The sequence below is a fragment of the Thrips palmi genome, unplaced genomic scaffold (assembly GCF_012932325.1).
Source record: "Thrips palmi isolate BJ-2018 unplaced genomic scaffold, TpBJ-2018v1 HiC_scaffold_6, whole genome shotgun sequence".
In the NCBI taxonomy this organism is placed as follows: Eukaryota; Metazoa; Arthropoda; class Insecta; order Thysanoptera; family Thripidae; genus Thrips; species Thrips palmi.
The window spans coordinates 4,908,517-4,932,007 of NW_023144633.1; the positions used below are offsets into that span (position 1 = coordinate 4,908,517).

The window sequence follows — 23,491 nt, forward strand, 5'->3', positions numbered from 1 at the left end:
GGTGGCGGTGCCTGCTGTGCCCCGGCGCCACCGCGGCCGCCGAGGCCGAGCAGCCCGGCGGCAGGGCCAAGGGCCGCGCCAAGGGCCGGCAGCGCCGCGACGACGCCCACCCCACTGCCAACGGCCCTTGCGGCAACCCGCTCGGCGTGGTCGTCATGCCGCTGCAGAACCCGCCGGACGTCATCGAGGCGCATCAGAGGTAAGTGGGCCGCTACACTGTGCACTAGTACACTGTCGCGCCGTTGCAGGTTGCACGGCTCGGCGGGTGGCGCCATTTAAAATGGATCAGATCGGGACCGGCCTACTCGCCTCGATCGCAACTAGCCTGCGTATTTTGACGCTAAACGGCCGCGAGTTGGCCTGGGGGCTGGGCAGGGCTGGAGGCCGCGCGATGTAGCAGGATCGCCATGTCCTGATATCCGCTGCGCGGCCGTAGCCGCCGTGGCCGCCCTGGCCGCCGCGGCTGCGACTTGGCGCGGAAAAGGCCACTTATCAGAACGGCCGCAGCCTCCCGCGGCCTGCACGAATCCTCCCCCCTCCCCCTCCCCCGAATGAATCCTCAACATTCTTTGGCATGAACATCCTCGTTTATTATTACTCGTGCCTGTGCTGCCAAAGAGGCGGAAAAAGAGCCCTGCCCGACTAGATAATAAGCGCACTTCATAAATCGTCGCGAAATTTGTATTGTAAGTGCGCGTGGCGGCGCACAGTGAGTTGCCTACCCGGCAGATGCCGTCTGCTGGAAAACGTGGATTGCCTTTGATTGGTGGAGCCGGTGGGCCTCGCGTCCTAGGCGCAGTCGCGCCCGGCGGCGAGGCTGAGCGCGGCGCGTTGTGTGGCGCGGTTGCGTCCGCCGTTCGTCCGCGATACGAAATTCGATCTTACGGGGGCAAGCGGAGCGCGGACCGCGGAGCACAAGAAACTGGACTCGTCCTCCGGCTGGAACGAGTCCAACATTTTGGAACAGTCGTGCATCCAAGCGAAGAGAAAATCCTGCATGGCGAACGCGGCACGGTGGCCGTCCCCGGCCAGCCCCGCCTTCCCCGAGACGTATTAAGTCCTTTCCAATGTCCCATGTTTTACGCTCGAGTCGCTGCTCCCCGCCGACAGGTACTTCCACTGTACGGACGCGAGTCGCCGAGCGGCGGAGCCGGCAGGGCTGGCGGGGCTGACGGCCCGGACGCGGACTCAGCCGGCCCCCGTCAAATACTCCTACTTCTCGCCCGGCGTCGCCGTCGCCTCCGCCGCCGGCCGCCCCCGGGCCGCCAGGTCGCGGCGGCCCGCCCTGGACAGCACGGCGGACTTCTCCCGGGACCGCACCTTGCCCACGCAGCACCAGCACCCGTCCCCCGGCAGCCCAAGGTGCACGCGGCGCTGGTCGGCGGCGCCGTCGGGCGCTGGGGTCGCAGAGCGGATTGCGGAACGGCCGCGCTGCCGACGCCAGGACCGCCAGGACCGCCAGGCGCACGCGGACCGCGGCCACGACCGCAGCGGGCGCCCTCGGACGGACAGGTCGGCCAGGGTGGCGAGGGCCTCGAGGTGCTCCAGCAAGTCCGCGTCCAGGACTTGCAGAGCCACCAGGACGACCAGGGCGCACAACCCCAAGGACCCGTCGTGCGGAAGGGGCACTTTCGGATACGACATCGAGGACGTAGACAGCTTCCTCGCCAAGGTACGTGTCAGACACCTGGCCGCCGGGCGGGTAGGCAACCCACCCGGCACCGGCCATGGTGGGTGACGTATCCTTCGGGCGCCTTGTGTCCTGAGCAACTTTGTGCCACCATTCACCAACCCTTGGTTTGCAGGCGTCCCTGGAGAAGCCAGCCAACATCCCCATGGTGCTGGCGTGCCCCTGCACTCTCTACCGAACGGAGGAGGGAGGCTGGCAGGAGGAGGTGAGCTGCGGCGACGTGCGTAAGGTGGCCACAGCTTCCCTGTTTTACGACTTGTTCTCCTCGCAGGTGTCGCTGCCGCTTGGCATGGTGGTCAACGGCGTGTTCCGAGTCGAGGCCTCGCCGTCATCGTCGTCGTGCTGGCTGTACGCGCAGACGCCGCACGGCCACGAAGGCTACGTGCGCTACGCGTCCTGCCTGCCCCTCGGCATCCTGGCCGCGTCGGCAGAGGCCGCGCCCAGAGACTCCACCCCGGCCCGGTCGGCGCGGTCCTCCTCGCCGTCGCCTTCCTCGGCGGCCAGCAGCGAGACGTGGGCGGCCACGCACCACCACGGCCACGGAGGGGGCGGGGCGCGCCCTCTGCCGACGCCGTCCTGGAGCCGAGGCTGGGGCCGGGGTCCGAGCTGGGACACGGCCTCGGACATTCTCCCCGCAACCTACACTGGCAACCTGACGGACACGAGCAAGGCGAAGGACACCCGCTCCGAGAGGTACGAAATCGTATCAACCGTGGTATACATTCATCAACCATTTCTCTTGAAAATTGTGAAACTTGTGTCATCTAGGGCCTTTAACTGCGCGCGGGGCACGACGAGGACACTAGTCGACAAGGGACTGCAGTTTCAGCAGGGCTTGCTGGAGGCTAGTCGGGCCGAGCGCTCCGTGGACGAGCTGTACCTCCGCTCGATGCGCTCCGGCAACACCCCTCTGTACGCCGGCGGTTCCATTCATTTTTCAAGCGCCATTAAAGTATGTTAATCGATTCTTGAAAAGGGGAAAGACAAAAGGACGCGACGATGGCGACCAAGCAAGATGCAACTTCTGCCCTGACAACGAATACTTATGGAAGGAGTAGAGGAACTGAAAATGAAGGCTTAGTCAGGTGACTGCTCTTGTGGAAGGGCAATAAAAAATTGAAAGATTTACAGAGTTTGAAAATGCCTTTACTGCATCATTTGACACTTGTTTTTTTTTTTGTTGTTTTTTCTTTAAAAAGACTACCTGTCAAATTTGGAATGGACATTTACACTGAAGGAAAACACCAACAGCACAGCACTGCAAGATACACAAAGCATTCAGCAAGAAAAACATACAGGGAGTCTACAATTAATAAAATAAAAATTCACCGAGTAAAAAGGAACAGCTTTACCTAAAAAGACAATGCCTGCTGCACTGGGAAATAAGTTTAACTGCAATAAGGGAAAGGAGGGTGAAAGCAAATTAATGTCTGAAAAAGACAAGCTAGCACTATGGTACACACAAAATACCTCCAATGGAGTGTCTAAACATTCACAACTGCATTATAAGAATGCAGCAAGGACAGAAATTTATCTGCTAAAGAGCACCCTATCACTGTAGGAACAAATTACAATGATCATGGTCAAAGTGACACTGCCCACTCAAACGGCCAAAGAGGTGTACACAAATACAAACAAAAAACATAATTGTTATCACTTTTTCCTTGGCACAAAAAAATAAATCATTCACTTCACAAGAAGGTGAATGATAAAACAAATAAATAAGAAGTAACAGGCAAGGCAGAATTACACACAATGATCAGATGGCATACAATAACAAAGTTACATGTGTATGATCCAAAGATGTGCAACATTAACTGCAGTGCAAGAAGAGTACTTGGTCACCAGGATCAGGGCAAAGCACTTCGACAAACCATCTAGATGGCTACCAAATATTGGTATGCCAATGGAAAACTGTTTTACGAATTGAACAAACAGAAAAAAGATGTCAAAAAAAAAAAGAGGCCAGATTAAAGGTAGCAGCAACCTGATTTCAATATCAGAAAAATTAAAAGATACTTTGCCCCTTTTGAAGTATAAGAATGATTGGAAAATTCTAGAGAGATAAAATTAACAGGGAACTTCAACAAGCCTTGCATATGGTTGATTCCATTCAAGTTTACTTAAGAATACATTTATCGCTCATCACATTCATTCAGAATCACTCAGAATCAATCAATATATCACATCCTCACACATACATACACATAATCTAAATTTACAGTGGGAGATTTGTCTCTTTTCATGTTGATATGCCAACACAACAGAAGGAAAAATAAACCACTTAATGGATTCCTTCAAACAAACTTAAGGTTGAGTGCTGAAAGTTTAACAGTCATTCATCAGATAGGCCCAGCAGTGGCCTACTGGATCAGTCTTTTCTACATTTACGCCTCGAGGAGGGTAACCATAAAACACTTCACCATGGACTTAAATTACACTTCAACTGCAACAGCCTCAGAGTCTATTGAAGAACTCTGGCCAGCATCTCCTGACTCTGTCTTCAGTTTTTTCTCTGGATGTTCTGCTCCATTTGATGCTTCAGAATCATTAGCTGGGGCAGACCTTTTGAGGGAGTTGGATGTGCTCACTTCATCACTGGGAACTTCTTTGCCTTCTTTAACAGGCTTGGCTTCAGCTTCTCCAGCGCTATCAATCTTTTCATTTTTGATTGGTTCATCAAACACAGAATCAGTTGTTAATGTGACTGGAAGCTTCGACAATTCAGGCCGGAACTTCACTATGACAGCTGTCATATTGTCACAACCTGTTCCATCACCTAAAGTGTTTGGTGCAAGACAATGGTCGAAAAGCTGCAAAAAGAGACTCTTTTAGGTGAATGTTCTTTAACAATGGGCTACGTGGACATGACAAATGGACACAGCCTTACCTCTTCACAAATTTGAGACATTTTAAGCTTTCCCTCTTGAATCCTCTTACGTACGAAGTCAACCACATCCTGACTGGACAAATAGTTCCAGATACCATCACAAGCCAACACCATGAACTCATCAACATCAGGATTGATTCTTAGAGTTTTGATATCTGGTAGAGCTGTGATCATCTGCTCAGTTGCTTCTTTCTCCTTATTTTGCTTGTAAGCATGATCACCTGAGGGCATAAAGTATGGAGTCAAGCCAAGATCACATACAATGTAAGTGGTTGGATTAGGATGACACTAACCTATAGCACGAGAAAGGTTGAGTCCTCCATTTACTCTTCCATCACAAGTAACTTTTCCACCAGCGTTAGTAATACGTTGCCACTCTGAGGCATCCTCTGGCTTATGATCCAGACTCATCTCAACAGCCGTTCCATTGCGACACACAACACATCGGGAATCACCAGCATTTGCAACATATAAGTCTCTGCCTTTAAGGAGGGCAACAACAGCAGTGCATCCACTATCGGCACCGGGCTGTAGAAAAAATAAAACTGATATCTGTCTGCAAACTTAACAATATTGGTATGAAGAAACAGCAAACTTACCTCTTCTTTTAAGCCCATAGCAAAGTCACAATCCTCATCTTCCTCATCCACACTATCGTCATCGTCGTCTTCATCATCGTCCTCATCTTCCTCGTCATCATCCTCTTCCTCCTCCCCGTCCACATCTTCATCACTGCTGCAAATTAAGACATGAGTCATGGAACCGTTTTCTGTGGACAGGTAAGAGTCACTATTTAAGTAAGAAGGGCTCATGTATACCTTTCTGCTACACCACCATCAAAAGTGGTATCATCCTCATCTTCTGTGTCCTCTGAATCTTCATCTTCCATGTCTTTTTGTGCTTTAAGGATACTGCGGTACATTTGTAAAGTGCTAATTCTGGTTGTTCGTACTGGCTTGGATTGCTTGGGAGATTCCTGAACAACACATAAAATATTGATGTCATTAAAAAACCACACACTCACACACACACTAATGAGAATGAATTTATCATTACGTCAGCTTCAGGATCTGGACGAGGAGACTTATCCTTAGCCTTTCCCTTCCCTTTCACCCTCTTCTCTTGGCTAGGGGTAACTTCACCATTTACTGCTCCATCTTTAGAGGGAGAACTTGACGAGACTGCATCATTTCTGCTATCTGACTCCTCCTACAAAGGAAAGACAACCGTTTAAGACATAACTGGCACAAGCCAAAATTAGGGCTTTAACACACAGCAGACAAAAGTAGATTACAATCTTACCTGTTTGATATCATGGTTGACATCACCATTTACACCCTTTTTATCAGTGCTATCAACAGCACCATTCTGTTGAGCACCACTTCCACCACTGCCACTGGACACACTTGAGTCCGTATCTTTTTCACTCTTAACTTCAGCTTTAACCTCTGTTTTCACTTCCGCATCACCTGACGATGAACCAACATCTTTCTCTTCTTTCTCTTTGACATCACCTGAAGAGCCTACATCAGGGCTAGCTGTTTGGGTATCTGGGGGCAAGCAAAAATGAACACACTTACAAATCAGTGACAGCATGAAGGGGGAAAGTAAAGGAAAGCATCAATACCTGGTACATCATCACTGGAGTTTACTTCGTTAGAATTGGAGGGCCCAGCTGAAACCTGAAGAATGATTCATTGTGAAAATACGGTAATTATTACAGAAATTCAGAGTCATTGAAGAACACCATTCCAAGTTTCTCACATTAGCAGAGGAGCTGGAAACTTGGTCACTATTGGATGATGAACTACAACCAGCACCAGAGCTGGAACCTTCATCTGATGAGCTTGAACAACCAGCACCAGAACTATTTCCTCTCCTAGCTTTCAAGTAAGGTGATGCAGGTTGGGTCCCTGAAAACAAGTTTGAAAACAAAATTGATAGTAAGTTGGGGCATGTATGCAAAATGATGAGAACACATTCACTTACCGTCTTTCAATCTTTTGATAGCAAGTCCTCCTTCACTTTTGTACTTGGCAAGAAGTTCCTCTATCGGCATACAAGCTTCTTCTTCAAGATTGCTTACTTCTTCCTCTTCTTCATCTAAAAAATTGAATTAGCAAATATTTTAAACAATAAAAATAAAAATTCAACAGATAGAAAAATACAAACGGCAGGACTTACCTGAAGATTGGCCTTCCTCTTTGTTATTTGCTAACATTTTAAGAACAGAAATGATTTCTGGCTTTGTGAGTGTATTGTCGAACCCTAAAAAGGCTTGTTTGAGAGCCTCCAAAAAGTCACCATTTTTATACTCTTCAACCTCTTTCAAAAATTTTGGAAAATTTTCTGCACAATATGCAGCGACTTCATGCCCTCCGTGCCCATCGTAGACCGCAAACAATGATGTTCCATCGTCAAAATTTAATACTGCATTGTGGGCGTCCTGTCGAAGAAAAAGACAAACATTAATAAAACCACAGAACAGTAATAATTGGGACACTTTGGCGAGCGGCTGTCGATCAACACTTGACAAACCGAATACAATGAACTTTGCGCAGGGGGTAAAGCACCCTAACCAATGCACACTATTGATTGGAGTGTAGGCCCCAAACAAAGCACGCGGCGCGGGCAGAACGAGGCGGTGCAAAAGTGTGCCCACCGACGGAGTACAAGCAACCCGTGCGGTGCCTGCTCGAGACGGACCGCATCATCTGCGACACTGTGCAAATTCACTGGGAACGCGGCGTATCGCTTTCGGGACGAGCTCGGCGGCCCTCTAGCCGGCCGCGCACCGGCACCCAACACAAAGGCACCTCGGTCGCACCGGTGTGCCACCAGGGGCCCAAACGCCGGCCCGGCCGTGCCCGCGGCACCGGGCCACGGCGACGACGGGGCGTCTCGAGTTACGACGCTGTCCGCGAAGACATGAAGCACAAACTCACCTCCTGCGTCATGCGCCAGCCCTGCATGGAACTCAGGCCGCACTGCAAGTACTCGTTGGACTCGTCGCTGGACGTCTTCTCCGTCAGGGGCTCTGACAAATAGGCACCCATGGCAACGGAAAGGCAGGTATCAGAGACACGTCGAGGAAATGGGCATCAAACAGTCGCACCCTCGAAGACTCGCCGGCCAAAATCAACAAACTGCGGGCGGGAGACTGCAGACTCGTGCTGCACGTCTAGGCTGCCATAGTCAACGACCTGCACAAGATGTAAGGTCGGGGTAAGTAACTTTGAGAAAAGTTTTGCCGCGTGGGGAGCGACGCTGGCGCTCTCTATCGGACCTTCGAGCAACCAGAGTCTTCATTCGGCGGGCTTTTCCTAAGGCCCGCGGGTTAAAGAAATTGTTATGAATGGATTTCATTGTTAAAATTCCAGCCGTGTTGTCAAAAGAAAAGTAGAATCCGTGGACCCTTGAAGGGAAGTAAAGAAGAAATGGCTAGAATGCGTTTTGGATTTCGCCTTTCGCATTCACATTCCCATTCGCTACATCGTGCAAATGAATGGCGAAACTGAGGAAAAATAGAGAAGCAGGAGTTCTGACAACAGATTTAAACACTGTGTGGACACGGAGCATTGCAAGAGTCTTCATAAATAATTTATTTGGAGACGATTCATTTAAATGCGAGCGAATCCCGCTAAAACTAGCCTCGCAGTAGGCCGAGCATCGACCCCCACTGACATTCATACTAACTTTGGTCTCAGTGAGCAACAACATAGGATTGTCTCCGTTCTTACAGACTAGTGAATCGTAGCTAAGGCAACTACGTACAATGTTCGTTTTCTGTGTAGATGAGAAAAAATATAGCAGTCAAACTTAAAGAGGCAGTCTGATTAAACCATAAAACCGAACACGGTTGTGGCATGACCCCTCATAACATCAACAACAATCCAACAAAAACAAGGACAACTGCAGCAGACTACAGAACATGGCTCCCCCGAATCTTGTTGGTGTTTGGCAGGTTTGTGAATTTGACTTAATTTTTGAGTCAGTGTGACAAATAGCAATGCAAATTGATTTTCGGAATGATTTTTCATTCATTGAACTCTCATAGAAACGGTGTCGCAATTCACAGTTTAAATCGCGGGTTTGATTTGTCATCTGTTTTGACAGCTCTCTTGGTAGAAATAAACTTTATATTTTCTTCTACTTACACCTAGTTTCTTCTACTTTCATCTAAATATTCCTTAAATGTGACTTGTGGCCATTATCAGACCAAGTAAGCATGCCATGCCATTTCAAAGATTTCTTAAAATTTGTGCATGACCTGACCTGCTAAGAGCTGACTTTCCTACATGGCCACTTCAGACTGAGAAATCTCATTCCTTGTCTAGGGAATTCAACATTACCATCCATTTGATTTTTTTTCTGTTGTGAACAGATTCTTAAGTGTGGCCAGCTAAGTGCAGATTGCAGCTGTGGGAAGAATTATGGAATCGAAGGGTAGGTTTTGCCCCAGGGGTCACACTCATCATTTATATTTCAATGTTTATTTGCCTTGTCTCATGCCTTGTAGGACAACTTTCCAACTGGACGATGCTGGAGATGTCTTATGGAAACCCTCAGAGGGAGCTGAAACGATTCCTATTTTAAACTGCGATACATATGAGGTCTACAATCCTAGCCACAATTCCACTATCATACAATTTGGTGCACACATTGGTCATGTCATTGAATTCAAGGTAATATCTGGTTTTTCTTTATAAATTCATCCTTTGGAACTGATTCAGTTTCAAGCGTGAGCTTCTCTCCAGGTTGAAGATATGGATCCACCAGGATATATCACTTTAAGAAATGATCTTTGGTGTTGTTTACGTTGTAAGCGAGTGCCCACTGAGGAGTTAGAACCTCTACTTGATGCACCATTTACCCTACATCCAGCATTAGAAGACGGATATTTTTCTGACATCACTCTTACAGCAGCTAATGGAAAACAGGTAGCTTCCTTTTTCAGAAATCACTTATGCGCCAATATACTTTTCTTAATCAATGCCTTTTGTTTTTGTTTTGTTTCAGTTTTTTGTTCATTCCTGCATACTTGCTTTAAGTCTGCCAGATGTTGATTGGAATCAGACTGTTACCCCACTTTCGGGTCTTCCAGAAGATATTTTGAGTGCTATACTGTACTATCTGTATGCAGAATGTTTGCCAAATAACTTGACTGAAGTTTGTGCTCGACAAATTATTTCAATTTTGTCTCAACTTCCTTCTGGAGCTTTGGTCAGACTTTCTGATTTGTGTGAGCTCTTCCTGAAACATGTGGCCTTGAAAAAAGGTAACTGTTGTCTCTAAAGACTTAAGTCTAAGCATATCCAAGAAATTCACTTGTCAAGTCAATTAACTTTCCAAGCTGAACTCATACGCATAGTTTTTGAAGATTTTTTCTTAATATACACTATACATTTGAAATTTTTCAGAAATCACAACTCTTACTGAAGATATGCATGCCTGTGGTGATCAAATTATTGAGCACTTTACTGGTGCTAAATCAGCTGTAAGTCAAGGAACTGAAGCTTTGAAAAGTAACCCTGCAAAATTATGCTATGTCATGAAACAGTGTGTTCGAGAATGTGCAGTTGGTGCGTCTGAACTCAGTTTGTCATGGCCATAAGGTTATTTTTCAATTCTCAGCTTATTTTTGCTCTATGTGAAATTACAGGGCTTGGGAAATTTGTTGTTCTCTGTCACCTTATCACAACACGAAAGAAAGAACTCTCCTCTGCTGAAAGAACTGAAATTATTCGCTATGCAAAGTCAAGACTCCCTGTGTTCTTAAAACAGTTACATCAACTTCTGAAAGCAGTAAAGTCAACATTCAGCGGGATGACTTCAATGCAAAGATTTGACATTGCAACATACATTGTCCCTGAGGTACTGTTCTTTATTTTCCATTTTTATAAAGTAAATTGCCAGTAGTCTGATAAAATTTTACGATACCCTTACTGAACTTTTTATTGATTCCAGATTGAATTAGTTCTAGACGTTGTGTCTACCATTGCCCTAGATATCAAGACAGCTTTGGAGCAGATTATCAATGACATGAGTCCTCATGTCCATTTACATCCTCCAGCAGATCCTCAAAACAGTAGAAGCGAAAGTTCTTTTAGTACCGACGGAATCTCTAATTTAAGAGCAGATGCAGAGAATGTACAAGACAGAGATATCTTAACTTCTTCTTTGAACGCTGTGAGTAATGATAATGACACTTATCATTTGGGTATGGAGATGAGAGTGATTACAACTGGTGTACTAATCCAAATCATTTTTTTTTCTTTTGGCTAGATATTGACCTTGAAAGATATCAGTAAGCTCAGAAGATTTCACCAATGGATGACTTTTAGTTTGGCATGGCTTTTACAAAGAAGGTATTTATAAAGCTGTTGTTGTGTATAAAGCTGTGTGTGTGGGTGTGTGGTTTCTTTTGTTTGAGTTTTTGTAGGTTTTCTTTCTTTCTTTCTTTCTTTTTTTTTTTTTTTTTTTTTGGGGGGGGGGGGGGTTTGGATATACCCTATGATTTCCAGATATTGTTCCAAGTATGACTCTTTTATGCTTTTCAATCAAGGGAAAACTTTCATGAAATGTCAAACACCAATAAAGTACGATCGGTCACACGCAATTTGGATCAGATATTGGAGGAACTACCGGTCTTCCTACTTCGCCTTCAAGACATTGATGATAAATTAGAATGGAGAGAATTTAAATTCATATTTAAAATTGCAGCCTCAAAAACCGTGAGTAATCTTTTCATTTATTTATTCTACGGTAAAATGGGATCATTCAATGTGGTTTATTCCTCTAATTTTTTTTCTTTTACCCATGGTTACAGTCTGGCTGGGTTGACTTGATGCTATCACACAAAAGTCTCCTGCAGCAAGTATTTGAGCAGGTGTCAATCCATGTTCAACGAGAAGAGTTTACCAAGTCACTCCTGAGTTTAGGATTGATTGATCCTCAGCAGGGATGTGCTGCTCCATATTCAGAAAATGTTGAAGGTTGCAGCAGCTATGTCCCTTCTACCAGTACAACTTCAGAAAAATCCGATGAAAAGGTAATGGAGAAGAATTATGTAACTACACAATAGAATCTCTGGCAGTTATTTATTTTTTGTGCTTTCTTTAAAACGTTTTCTTCTTCTCCTTTTTTTTTCTTTTCAGTTGAATTTGTTGCAGTCAGTCTGTGTATCACCCTCATCAAGGAGAAGTTACCTATCCAAACAAGCTCTTCCTTTGCTTAAATCTGAGGAAGGCTATGATATGGTATTTGAGGTCATAGCCACCAAAGGTTGGTCGTCAATTTATTCCTGTACGCGCTCTTTCTAAAGAAATTTGTAATGCTTTTGCTAAATGGTAAGAACACTTTGATAAGGAGCATATGGTTTTCATTCTTTGCTTTTCTCTTTTGACAGATTTAGACTTAGCTGGGGAAGGGAACCAACCTGGAACTGAATCTACGCCCTCCGATGATGCTGAGCCAAAGGAAGAAATCCACACTGTGAAGGCTCATCGGGTTATTGTTGCTGCTCGCTGTGATTGGTTTAGGAGGGCACTGTTGTCAGGCATGAGAGAAACTATTGATAGGTAAGATCTATATCAGGAATGGTGATTTAAATATTATCAATTCTAGTAGAAGTACAGGCCATGTTATGCCATGTCTGATTTAAATAAAAAAATTTCTCTCAAAATTTAAAAAAAAAAGGTTTAATTTTGTTAACATTTTGCAGAAAAATTCTGGTGCATGACACGAACCCAGCCCTGTTTTTGGTGTTCTTGGAATACCTGTATAGTGGTTGTATTGACATCAAAGACTTGAGTGTCGATCAGATAGCAGAACTTATGATGCTCAGTGATCGTTATGAGGTTGACACACTCAAGCAGGTCTGCGAGCAACTTTTGAAACGGCATATAGATGGTGATTCTGTTCTTTACTTCCTAAGCTTGGCTGATCAGTTCAATGCTAGAGCCTTGAAGGTAAGTCTCCTGTTCAGCCTTTCTGTGAGTTTGGTCTCTGGTTTTAGTTTCACATACTGCATTGATTTTATTAAGAATATTTTTTGCATTTTTACAGGATGCTTGCTTGACTTTTGCATCTCACCACCCAGGAATAATGGATCATGATTTGTTTGAAGAACTGCCACAGAGCCTACAGTCTGAAATTTATGACTTAATAATTTGGGTGAAACCATCGTAAGTTTTTATATTTTTGATTTGAATACTGCCTTCTCAAATTGATTTCACAATTTATCTATCTACTTCCCAACAATTACAGTATTGCTGAACCACCAGAGCCCACAGAACCTCGTGTCAGGTTTTCCAGCCCTGACCCTGACCTGTCTTGTTCCTCTAGCTTGGAAGATTTAGAGGACCTTATGGCTAATCTCCGTGCAGCTGGAAGTCAGGTACATTTTAATAAATATCTTTTACTAGTTGCTGGAGTTCGAAAGCTCATCCTTTGTTTCTGAATTTTCTTCCCTTGACTCTTGGACATTCCAGGGAAATCGATCCATCAGTGATTCATTGGAGGAGCTCCCACTTACTCAAGATACCAGCCAACTTGAAAGGTGTGTGCAAGATCTCTTTGATATTGTTGGTGAGGAAGCTTCTCGGCATGAATTGGTTCAGGTATGTTCAATATAAGGGAGCAGAATTTCAGTTTATGAATGTGCTTTTAATAAATATTAACTACATCCATGATCTATCTTCTAGCTTGCCATGGCTGCTGATTATGATGTCAACAGGGCGGCAAATTTTTACTATGAGCAGAAGGAACAATCTTAGAGTTGAAGAAACGGTTGAGGCATGAGATAATGATATGTCCATATAGTGGCGTTGAGGCGCAAGATGTTGTGGCTGGCTTTAGCTGCACTAATCAAAGACTTTTAACTTACAATTTTGCATTTGTTGTGACTGCACTTTTCCACCAACTTGGGAGAAAAAAAAACCTTGATACTATTTGTGATCAGAATTTTCTTTTTGAGTCTGCTAGACTCCTTGCTTTGTTAAGTGACTTTGATCAGTTTGACTGTTCCTTTTCTAAAATGAAATACTGTATTTAACAGGTTACACAGATTTTTTTCTTGCATGATTTTTTTATTATTACTCAAAGCAGCTTTGCCTAGCGCTGAATCACATTTTTTGTTTCCTACACTATCATTGTTTTCTTTGAATTCACTTATCTCTTACTTTTTAATTGTGATCTTTTATTGTTAGGTTGGCTAGTCATTCTTCAACATGAGATTCAATGTGATTGTCTTCTGTACAGCTCTTTTTCAAACTGCACCTCCTAGATTTAGAGAACTTATTCAGTGGTGCACAGTCCTCAAATTGGAGGAGCACTAGTGAGTTAGTCTCGTTTCTAGACATCTAGTAGCTTTTGAAATTGCAGATGTGAGAAATTCTTTGAATTGTGATACTTAGTTCTGTTTTTATTTATAAGATTAAGATTTTTTTATCAATTCCTTGTTTTAAAAAATATGTTAAGAAGCACCAGCACTAGCTTTTATGAGGTCTCTCATTTCATTGACCACTGGATCTCCCTTTTCAGTATTGCAGCATTTGATAATATTTCATGTATGTAACTTTGTCATTGAATCCCCTGAAGAGCAGATTATGCCCATAGTTTCAAATAATCAGGACTTTCTTTTGAGCAATGCTATATATTGCACAATCTACCTCTATAACCCCTCCAAAGAAAAAAAGGGAAAAAAAAGGCTACAACATAATTTTTGTAAAACTCACATTCTTTTAGATGAGTTTTAGTAATGTTTGATGCATGAAAGTGTACCAGCTGGTGTGTATAATCAGTTACCATGTCAGGTACAACCAAAGACTGATAATTTTGTGGACATCTAGAATGGAAGATAAAATGTGGGTAAGGATATGCCATGTGTATTTAAATTGATATCTTGTTTTAAAATTCCAAATGCTAAGCCTGGCCTTGCTGTCATTTTGCTAACACAAGCTGGATCATATTCTATTTTAAGGATATCCTTTTCATTTGTTCAGCCATTATTACATTGGATATACTGCAAGCCTCGGGAAGGTTTTGCATAGATTCCTCGAGAGGCTCATCTTAGATTCTTCTTTGGAGTGGAGCACATTCTTTCAGCAATCGTATGAGTGATGAGAGTTCATTTTTGATGACGTATAGAAGTCGAAGACTAATATGGGAGCACCCTTCATTTGTCTTGGACTTATTTTCAATGCAACTTGTTACTTGTCACACATGGTCACAGTATCGTCCTAATATGTTTCACCATTTCTTTTTTTTGCTTTCTTTAATTCTGGAATGAAAGGATGGTTTTTTTACATTGCGGCAAGAGTCCACAAGGCTAAGATGGAATGAATTGGGTTTAGTTTGGTGCAAGCAAACATAAATTAAAGAAGTCTTTTGTCTTAAGAGCAAACCCATTATTATTATTGTTATTCCATATCCTCCAGAGAATGTTGTATGTCACATGTTGTATTAAAAATTTTGCAAGAGTCTTGCACTAATGGAATTTGTTTCTGAACTTCTAGAAAGTACATGTACAAATGAATGGAACTTACACCAAAATCCAGAAAAATCCAGTCTTCTTAGAGCACTGCATCAGTGAGATGCACACACACACAGACACACAATTCACTTGCCTCTATCACACTTCTTTGGATATGACCCAGTTGCTTTTTCATCCACCGAGAAATAGATTGTTAAATTTCCCAAGGTTGAATGAACATAAAATCAGTGCAATTGTTGGTTCAAAATCCATTTTGTGGCTGAAATCTTGCCATTTCTCATTCCGGATTGAACAAGCCGCTTCAAAAAGTCACACAAAAAATACATTTTCAGAAAATTACAATGTATTATTTATAAAAAAACAAGTTCCAATTTTTTTGGTATAGACAGCACTAGAATGTGCAGATTGGTGGATATCATTGTGCATCAGCGAATCCTTCCTGAGCATCATCCTGATTAGCAGCAAGAGGCTCTCCCCAATTGAAGCCACCGGGCCGATCTGCAGGCTGAGGTACTTCCTCTGGAGGAGGATCAAAAAGCCTTTTCCTGACAAGAAACACATGTTGATCAGAATCTGTTATGCATGCAAGAACAAGTAGAAAATTCATCCAAAACCTTACAATATTTGGGGAGTGACTAATAGTCGGAAACCACCACTCAGATTTGGGAAAACATCTTCAATGAAGAAATACATGTGCCCAACAGCTATTCCAACAAAATCCACCCACACTGCGTTACTCATCAAGAGAGAGAATCCCAAGAGAACCCAGGGCAGGTAAGGAGCCTGAAAACATTCAACAAAAATTATTTAAAAAATTAATCAACATTTTCAAAACACTGTTCAAATTATTCACTTACATTAAAGTTGAGAACACCAAAAAAACTCATTCTAACATATGGGTTCCTCCTCGACCAAACATAGACAAGCATGATTGTGAATGCTTGCCCAAGGAACAACAAACTTACAAAAAAAGCAAAAATCTGTTGGGCAGTCAAGGCAATACAAAACCAAAAACTTCAATTTAAAAAAAAAATTTAAATGGTAGGACAAGAAAACCAAGTTATGGTCTGATAAGGATACTATCATGGAAACACCACCAAATATGAACATCATAACAAAGTCTGCAGTTCGGCCTCTAAATGATCCTTCTTCTAACATTCTGCAATATCGGTAAGTGAATATTACGTTGAAAAAGAAATTGAGACCAACTGTTCCAAAGAAAAGGAAAGTTGTAAATAGTCTCCATATCTGAAACATGACAAAAATGGAACATGATGACACGTTTCATACAATATACTATAAGAAAAAGTTCTAAAATTCTTCAGTCTACAAACCTGGAATTGTTTTATTATTAGAATTGGATTGAAATAAAGTTGAAAGGGGGATATCAAATCCAGTTGCTGAAACAGAGACCACAAATAAAGAAGAATATATCATATTTATGACTCAGTAAACTGGATTTACAGGCAAAGAGGCAAGTTTGATTTTAAATTTAACAAAATCAACAAGCCAAAGTGGATCAAGACCATTTAAAAAAGAACTCGTGAGACTAAATTACATTATTTATAGATACATTGGTTTTGAATAGTTTGAATAGATTTTCTTTTTTGAACTTGGTGCAAAAAAAGGATTTTGTATGAAATGATGAAAAATCACTTGCAAATACAAGCAGATAAATACTGCGGGAATACAACGTGAATTAACCGACACTTACAACAGCTAAACTTGTGACAACACATGCTGTGGTATATGCCCGTGTCACCACGGGCATTTGAAGGTACTCTTGACGCAAAGTTTGATAAGCCATGGCAAGTGAGGCTATAGAGCTGTTTACAACCACGTCATTATTTCTGAACTGCAACTTCTAGCGTCCTGTTAGACTTGGAGTATCAAGTCTACTCACGCCCCCATCACTTGGGAACAATGTATAACATGGCCTTCAAAGTACAACCGTCACACCATCAAAATTTTTGTAAAAAATTACTACATTAACTGTCAGCAGCGGTTTGTTCAGCGGTTCGGTTCACTACTACCACCTCCCCTCCCCTGCCTCAGTCACAACTACTACTGCTACTACTACACCAACACAGGCCTAGTCTCGCGTCGTCTGCTGGGGTGCCTCGGTTGAAGTTACATTGCAGTTTCAGTTACAATAAAAATAAGCCTTACGGCCCTCTCATGTGACATTTTACAGTGAAGGAACTAGTAAGCAGCACACAGTGATGACGAGAGAGACGTCAGTGGTTTGGATTGGATGCGAAATGCGAGTTGTCACGCAACTTTTGCATTCGCACTTTCGCTTTCGCTTTTGGCCTGTTTTGAATTTCTCATACATCTCGGACTAATTTTGGTTCGGTTCGGTTCGGTTCGGTTTTGACTCGGGAGCTTCGGGTGGAGTCGTTCGTTGCACATGCATGTGAAGTCCTTCGAGTCACGTCAATCAAAATAAGGAGATAAGCTTTTGATCATTAATCGTCATCGTTGTTCATTATTAACATCTTTACGACACATTCGTCGAACGTAAGCTTAAAATCCTTGGTTTAGATGTAGATACTTGTCGCCGGAACCGCTCGCCGATTTATAAATAGTTCATGAGTCACCGTGTCATGGTAGCCCTCAAACCCAAGTTACACTTCACTTTGTCGTTGTGTCGACGCATTGTGAAGTTGTCCCGTCGTCAGTCGTGACGAATTGATAATTATTTTTCAGCGTGGACCTGTGACAACTTCACCTTGTCGCCTTTGACGAGAGGCGCCCCACCTCTCCCCTCCCCTCTTCACTGCTCTCGCTTGGTGGTTACTGTAGTTTGTTGAGTGAATATTTGAAATTCCTGAACAGATTATATGGCAACGATGACGGATTCAAGCATCAGGCCTCTTCGAACACCCAAGACTGTACCGATAATTGATGATTACGAAATATCAAATACAGTTCTTGGTCTGGGGATCAATGGCAAAGTAGTGCAATGCTATTCCAAAACTACTAGAGAGAAATACGCCTTAAAGGTGAGTCGTGCATGTGAGAACTTTGTGATTTTTGTCATTTTAGTAATGTGAATACATTACAGCTGCATTTCAATTAATTTCTTTGGGTAAATTGTGTGGATATCTACGTTCAAGGCCTTCCTTAATGCCCTTGAAACGATGCTGTCTATGGCTGATAAGCAAGTTTGGCAACCTACATTTCTTACATTTTTCTTTCACTCACAATAGGTTTTACATGACAATGTGAAAGCTCGTCGGGAAGTGGACTTGCATTGGAGGGCTAGTGGCTGTCGGCATATTGTCAATATTATAGATGTGTATGAGAACACTTACAGTGGGAATAAATGTCTTCTTGTTGTGATGGAATGGTAAAGTATAAGTTGAAGCTCAATAAGTTTTTTTAAATCAGGCGTTCCTTTTTTTACATGGTGTGTTTTCTATCATTTTGAAGCATGGAGGGAGGTGAGCTTTTCCAACGAATTCAAGAAAGACAGGATGGAGCATTCACAGAAAGAGGTAATTGGTCATGTTGCTTTTTACTTTGGTTGACAGCCAGTGTTACTTTTTTATGTCATTGTGTTTATTTAGAAGCCGCACAGGTCATGTGGGAAATTTGCTCTGCTGCCAAATATTTGCATGATGTCAATATTGCTCACAGAGACCTCAAACCTGAAAACCTACTCTATACCAAACCAGGTGATTTTAACTTATGAGTTACACACAAAAGTTTATGCACACTGATTTATTGACTTCATGATGAAACCTTTTCTCTGTGACTATTGTGTCAGGTGAAGATGGAGTTTTAAAACTGACTGACTTTGGTTTTGCCAAGGAGACATTTTCAAAAGACACCCTTCAGACTCCTTGCTACACACCTTACTATGTTGGTGAGTTTCAATTTACATTTTTCTCTTATTTATGAGAAATTTGCATTTTAATCTAATAATGGAATTGAATTACAGCTCCAGAAGTTTTAGGACCTGAAAAATATGACAAAAGTTGTGACATTTGGTCACTTGGTGTCATTATGTACATTCTGTAAGTTACCTAATTCATTTGGGTCTTGAAGCCTTTGTTTCACTGTGGTGATTCATTCATCTTACATTTTTGTATTTGGCTGTGCAGATTGTGCGGATTCCCCCCCTTCTACAGCAATCATGGCCTTGCAATTTCGCCGGGAATGAAGAAGCGTATTCGGACAGGGCAGTATGATTTTCCCAATCCTGAATGGCAGAATGTTTCACCAGAGGCCAAAGACCTTATTCGTGGAATGCTGAACATTGACCCCACAAAACGTTTTACTATTGAGCAGGTCATGAGGAATCGGTGGATATCTGTAAGTTTGTACCATGAAGTTTTAGCCAAGCCAATACAGTTTCAAATTTTACTTTGATTAATCTTGTTCGTCTCCTTGCAGCAATACACTGAGGTTCCCCAAACTCCACTTCATACAGGGCATATGTTGCGTGTAGGAGGCGATATCTGGCCGGAGGTGCAGGAAGAAATGACACGCTCACTTGCAACCATGCGAGTGGATTATGATCAAGTTCATATTAAAGATTTGAACAACTCTAATAATGAGCTTCTGAATAAACGACGCAAACGTGGAGATGCGCCATCTGGTTCAACTGCACAAGGGCATGCTACTGAGCAAGAGGTTCAATCATAAACAATTTTCTTTTCTATTTAGTGTCTTGAGTCCTTTTCCCTCCAGACTGTTTATTGTTGTACACATCTCAGTTACCTATGTATGTTGAATTAACCTTTAAATGAGTACTTTGTAAAATGGTGTTGTGCATGGGATGGATTCATACAAAAAGTACAAGACATCATTCACTCACTCTGTCACAGTGGGCTTAATGAATGCTATCAATAATGTCAGAATGAATCAATCAAATTAGTTTATCAGATATACTTAAAAATTTTGACACCTCTATTTGGTGGTTGCGTACTTAAAGTACATAAATAGATTTAAAACTGTATTGTTTGTGTTGGACCACAGTGTTTTGTGCTGTTAGTTGAGGTGTATGCCATAGTAGTTCAGGAAGTTCTTTAAGATAACTAATTTAGCAGTGGGGGTCTTTGACCACGATAGTATTCTTTCCTTTTTTTTTGTTGGAGTGAATAGCTTAAATCACATTTTTATACATTTACATACTGATTTTCAGATGAAGTTAGGAAAAGTTGCTAACTTTTTAAAACAACAAAATTGGTTAGGACTTGTCTCAAATTTAAGGTGATCTATGTAGGTCAATCAGAAAAGAATATGGGAGTGTTTCCAGTTAATTTTCATCATTATCATGTTAAATTTTACTTTGTCTCATTTGCCCTTGCATCCAAGGTTGTATGTAACATTTATCTGTTGACGTTTGTCTTTGAATTAGATGTCAATGAATGTGTACAGTCATTTAAAAAAGGTCCAGTAGTAGCTGTGGCTAAGAAACTAAGCGGGTTGTCAATTCCACATAGTCTTAATTAAATAGTTATCTCGTCTTAATGCTTCCTAAACCTAATATAGAGACTAAACATGTTTATAAGTTTGAAACCTTAAAATTTTGTGCCGTTTGAAAGATAATCTTGATTTCATGTCTTCTTGTCTACTTCATAAGTGTTGGCAATGTAACAATTTTCCCCTTTGTAAACTCTTACCAGCCATTGAATTCGAGATGAAATGTGACTTAGGTAGTAATTGAAACATTCTGTACACAATAGATTGTTTAGGTCCCCAAAGCTTTCTATTTCTCCTTGTGAGAGTAATGCACAAGCTGAGAGACAATGTGATTAACTAGAGGTATACCTCAATGCCTTCTTGTGATTTTACTTCGTCCTTTTGAAAGAACCAGTTTCTCATTAAAAAGTTTCATTGAAATGCATATAAAACTCTAGTAATATTGTTAATATCTCAAATGTTTAATGTTTGTTACTATCATTTTCAAACTATACTACAGTTGTGCATTGTTATTTAGGTAAGATTTTCAATAGGACATAAGTTGAGCTACTAAAACAACAATCAGTTGGTTCTCTAGCCGTGTTTGTGGGCCCTTAGCCCCCTGTGTAGTGATAGGAGACAATAATTTTGTTTGCAAGTCTGTAAAATCTATTACACTTGATTAATGTCATTTTTACATTTTAGTTTTTGTGTGAGTGTGCATTTGTGTGTGTGTGTGTGTGTGAGAGAGAGTGTGTGTGTTTGTTGCATTTGTCAGTAATGTGAAGGACAAGGTTCATGACAACCTCTATTACATTCTGACTCCCTAAAAATGTATCTGGATTTTCCTAGTTACTTGCTAAACCAAACTAGAAAAAAAATCAAATGTTCGTCTGTATTATGTTGTTCATTTTACATATTTGAAACTTGAATAGATTAATTAGTCCATCAGATTGTGTCTGGTGTGCTTTGTATCATAACAATTCTGCTCGGGACTTGACAAAGCATAAATTGTGTGAATGTCTTAGGAACTTTGTGAGAGATGATCTGAAAAGCAAGCAAGTGTGGAAGGTATGTTGTTTTTTTTTATTTTATAGTTAAGAAAAATGAACAATAATTAGGATCAAAGGGTATTGTCGAATGTGATTTTGAAAGAGCTTACTTATGTCATACTTTCATTAATACTGAAGTTTGCCTTGGGCAATTGTAATTTTATAGATATGGAATTCATAGTATTTCAGTTATCACCTTTGTTTCTTTATTCTTTTGTAAGATATATTTTGTGTGTAGGTAGCCACTGCGGTTGGCACTTTTCCTGTCTTGCATTTTAAAAGACTGTTTGAATTTTCATGAGACCATGTGTCTGTATGTTGTCTATTCATCAATGGGACATGTTGTCCAAATTGGTTTTCATTGTCTTTTTGATGTCATGGTGCATCTCTATTGTGACTGTATTACACACAGATAAGTCACTTTGGGTGTAGCAAATTTTCTCCATTTTTCTTGCTCAATTTGTAATTTGGTCCAATTTTTATTTTAACTGTGGTAACAAATTACTAATAAAAATTTTCAGCTTCCATGATGTGGGTTATGAAGGATTCAATGAAAACACTTCCCAAATTTCACCTGGCAAAAAATATACTACACTTTCCACATTTCAATAACAACAAAAAGTTAAAAACAAATCATTATGAAAAATCTTAAAAATTAAAGTACACAACAAGGTAATAATAGCAAGCCAAAAGTTTGTCAGAATGTGTCATCATTTCCCAAGAAGTACCGTATATCAGAGTGCAACAGCTACATCTTGTCTGGACAACAATAAAACCTACTGGCTAATACTCTCATACTCTATTATAAAACATTCCTCAACCATATCATAGCTATTGCTCTCACAATTTCAGATAATTTTATTTGCAACTGTCCAACCAATGTGAAAGGCGTGCACATCAGGGCATTTGGCCTACAACAACAGGGTGGGTAGACTAGTCCATTCTTCTTCACCAAGTGATGAAATGAGGAGATGCTACCACTCCATTAGTAAGCCATATGGCACAAATGAGAGAACGCAATAAGTTGCACAGCTTGCCTGTGTTGGCAAACAAAACCCCAAACACAGTAGATGTTTGAATGCACTAGTTTGTTTGGAGAAAAACGATCTCCTACCATCCACTTTAACATGTTGACTCAAACGACTTGATACACCCTGCAGAAGCGAAAAAGGCAGGTACAGAACTCCTCGTATTTATGTTTCTAGGTGTAAATTGAAAATCTTGCACGACGACCATCTTTACTGAATCACCACACTGCATTAAATTACTCTTATCAGTAAAAACGACAGAAATGAAGTTGTATTTTCTAAAAAATCGACAATTGTCATTTCAAACCCGTAGGGCCTGTTAAAATTGTTAGATACAGCACTTCAAATCCAAGATATTAGTGACCTCCCTAAAAGCACTCTTAACCATCCGCTGCATGTTCCATAAATCTTATGTATGAAACAAGAACTAAACCTATGTGTTTCAACACCATTCACGCATGCATTACAATCTGAACAGTTTATAATAACAATAATGACTAGGCACACATATATTTGTTCTGTAGATTTGAAATACTTCCAGACATTGTACTCCTCCCCTATTGCAATAAAAATATCACCGTATCATTGATAAACTTGGTACAAAATGGTAACCAATATCTGAACTCGAATCTACCTTTTGAGCCTTTGTGCACACGTATTGTGTGTTTTCTACACTAATGATTCTTCTCAGATGTAAGACATGCATGGTATGATGGGTTTGTTTGGCACTGGAATCCTTAGCCAGCCAGCAACCATGAAACCTTTCACTCCCCTTCACAAAATGCACACAAAATACTGAAACTGTGCAAGAAAATTTGCAAAATACAAATAGCAAAATAGCTATTAATAATTTAGTGTAAAATAGATGGTACACGAATCTGACAAAATACAGCTTTAAAGCTTTCCTCCCCCTTATAAATTTAA

At 41.7% G+C, this 23,491-nt stretch overlaps 5 protein-coding genes across 9 annotated transcripts; 3 read left to right on the forward strand and 2 right to left on the reverse strand.

Annotated features, from left to right (window-relative positions):
• Positions 1 to 155: 155 nt before the first annotated feature.
• On the forward strand, positions 156 to 2,816 carry LOC117651996. Its single transcript, XM_034396622.1, has 6 exons — positions 156 to 199; positions 1,513 to 1,672; positions 1,806 to 1,895; positions 1,962 to 2,147; positions 2,247 to 2,383; positions 2,459 to 2,816. Exons 1-6 carry the CDS (start codon positions 156 to 158, stop codon positions 2,649 to 2,651), a joined length of 810 nt encoding a protein of 269 aa, XP_034252513.1. The 3' UTR covers positions 2,652 to 2,816.
• A 4-nt stretch (positions 2,817 to 2,820) lies between these two features.
• LOC117651670 (probable protein phosphatase CG10417) lies at positions 2,821 to 7,783 on the reverse strand. 2 transcript variants are annotated; one of them, XM_034395916.1, is made up of 12 exons: positions 7,526 to 7,783; positions 6,765 to 7,026; positions 6,570 to 6,683; positions 6,345 to 6,493; positions 6,208 to 6,262; positions 5,883 to 6,130; positions 5,637 to 5,789; positions 5,399 to 5,556; positions 5,180 to 5,312; positions 4,874 to 5,108; positions 4,581 to 4,801; positions 2,821 to 4,503 (listed from the first exon to the last, which is right to left on the reverse strand). In XM_034395916.1, exons 1-12 carry the CDS (start codon positions 7,634 to 7,636, stop codon positions 4,126 to 4,128), a joined length of 2,217 nt encoding a protein of 738 aa, XP_034251807.1. In that variant the 5' UTR covers positions 7,637 to 7,783; the 3' UTR covers positions 2,821 to 4,125. The 2 variants fall into 2 exon arrangements, with proteins under 2 accessions (XP_034251807.1, XP_034251806.1); XM_034395915.1 differs by having other exon boundaries at positions 5,180 to 5,315.
• A 265-nt stretch (positions 7,784 to 8,048) lies between these two features.
• LOC117651669 lies at positions 8,049 to 15,073 on the forward strand. 2 transcript variants are annotated; one of them, XM_034395913.1, is made up of 18 exons: positions 8,049 to 8,544; positions 8,965 to 9,026; positions 9,100 to 9,265; positions 9,338 to 9,520; positions 9,600 to 9,858; positions 10,001 to 10,162; positions 10,243 to 10,454; positions 10,548 to 10,769; positions 10,866 to 10,948; positions 11,146 to 11,314; positions 11,410 to 11,631; positions 11,738 to 11,864; positions 11,989 to 12,160; positions 12,304 to 12,550; positions 12,648 to 12,766; positions 12,849 to 12,978; positions 13,073 to 13,201; positions 13,286 to 15,073. In XM_034395913.1, exons 1-18 carry the CDS (start codon positions 8,512 to 8,514, stop codon positions 13,355 to 13,357), a joined length of 2,769 nt encoding a protein of 922 aa, XP_034251804.1. In that variant the 5' UTR covers positions 8,049 to 8,511; the 3' UTR covers positions 13,358 to 15,073. The 2 variants fall into 2 exon arrangements, with proteins under 2 accessions (XP_034251804.1, XP_034251805.1); XM_034395914.1 differs by lacking the exon at positions 8,049 to 8,544 and adding an exon at positions 8,591 to 8,802.
• Positions 15,074 to 15,236: 163 nt separating this feature from the next.
• On the reverse strand, positions 15,237 to 17,160 carry LOC117651674 (derlin-2). The gene is made up of 6 exons (XM_034395925.1): positions 16,790 to 17,160; positions 16,410 to 16,475; positions 16,156 to 16,323; positions 15,933 to 16,055; positions 15,695 to 15,858; positions 15,237 to 15,620 (listed from the first exon to the last, which is right to left on the reverse strand). The coding sequence occupies exons 1-6, from the start codon at positions 16,880 to 16,882 to the stop codon at positions 15,491 to 15,493; spliced, it is 744 nt and encodes a 247-aa protein (XP_034251816.1). The 5' UTR covers positions 16,883 to 17,160; the 3' UTR covers positions 15,237 to 15,490.
• A 275-nt stretch (positions 17,161 to 17,435) lies between these two features.
• LOC117651672 (MAP kinase-activated protein kinase 2) lies at positions 17,436 to 22,066 on the forward strand. 3 transcript variants are annotated; one of them, XM_034395921.1, is made up of 9 exons: positions 17,436 to 17,595; positions 17,914 to 18,080; positions 18,288 to 18,427; positions 18,511 to 18,575; positions 18,648 to 18,755; positions 18,848 to 18,946; positions 19,022 to 19,097; positions 19,185 to 19,395; positions 19,477 to 22,066. In XM_034395921.1, exons 2-9 carry the CDS (start codon positions 17,919 to 17,921, stop codon positions 19,726 to 19,728), a joined length of 1,113 nt encoding a protein of 370 aa, XP_034251812.1. In that variant the 5' UTR covers positions 17,436 to 17,595; positions 17,914 to 17,918; the 3' UTR covers positions 19,729 to 22,066. The 3 variants fall into 3 exon arrangements, with proteins under 3 accessions (XP_034251812.1, XP_034251814.1, XP_034251813.1); XM_034395923.1 differs by having other exon boundaries at positions 17,441 to 17,595; positions 17,785 to 18,080; XM_034395922.1 differs by lacking the exon at positions 17,436 to 17,595 and having other exon boundaries at positions 17,604 to 18,080.
• Positions 22,067 to 23,491: the final 1,425 nt, after the last annotated feature.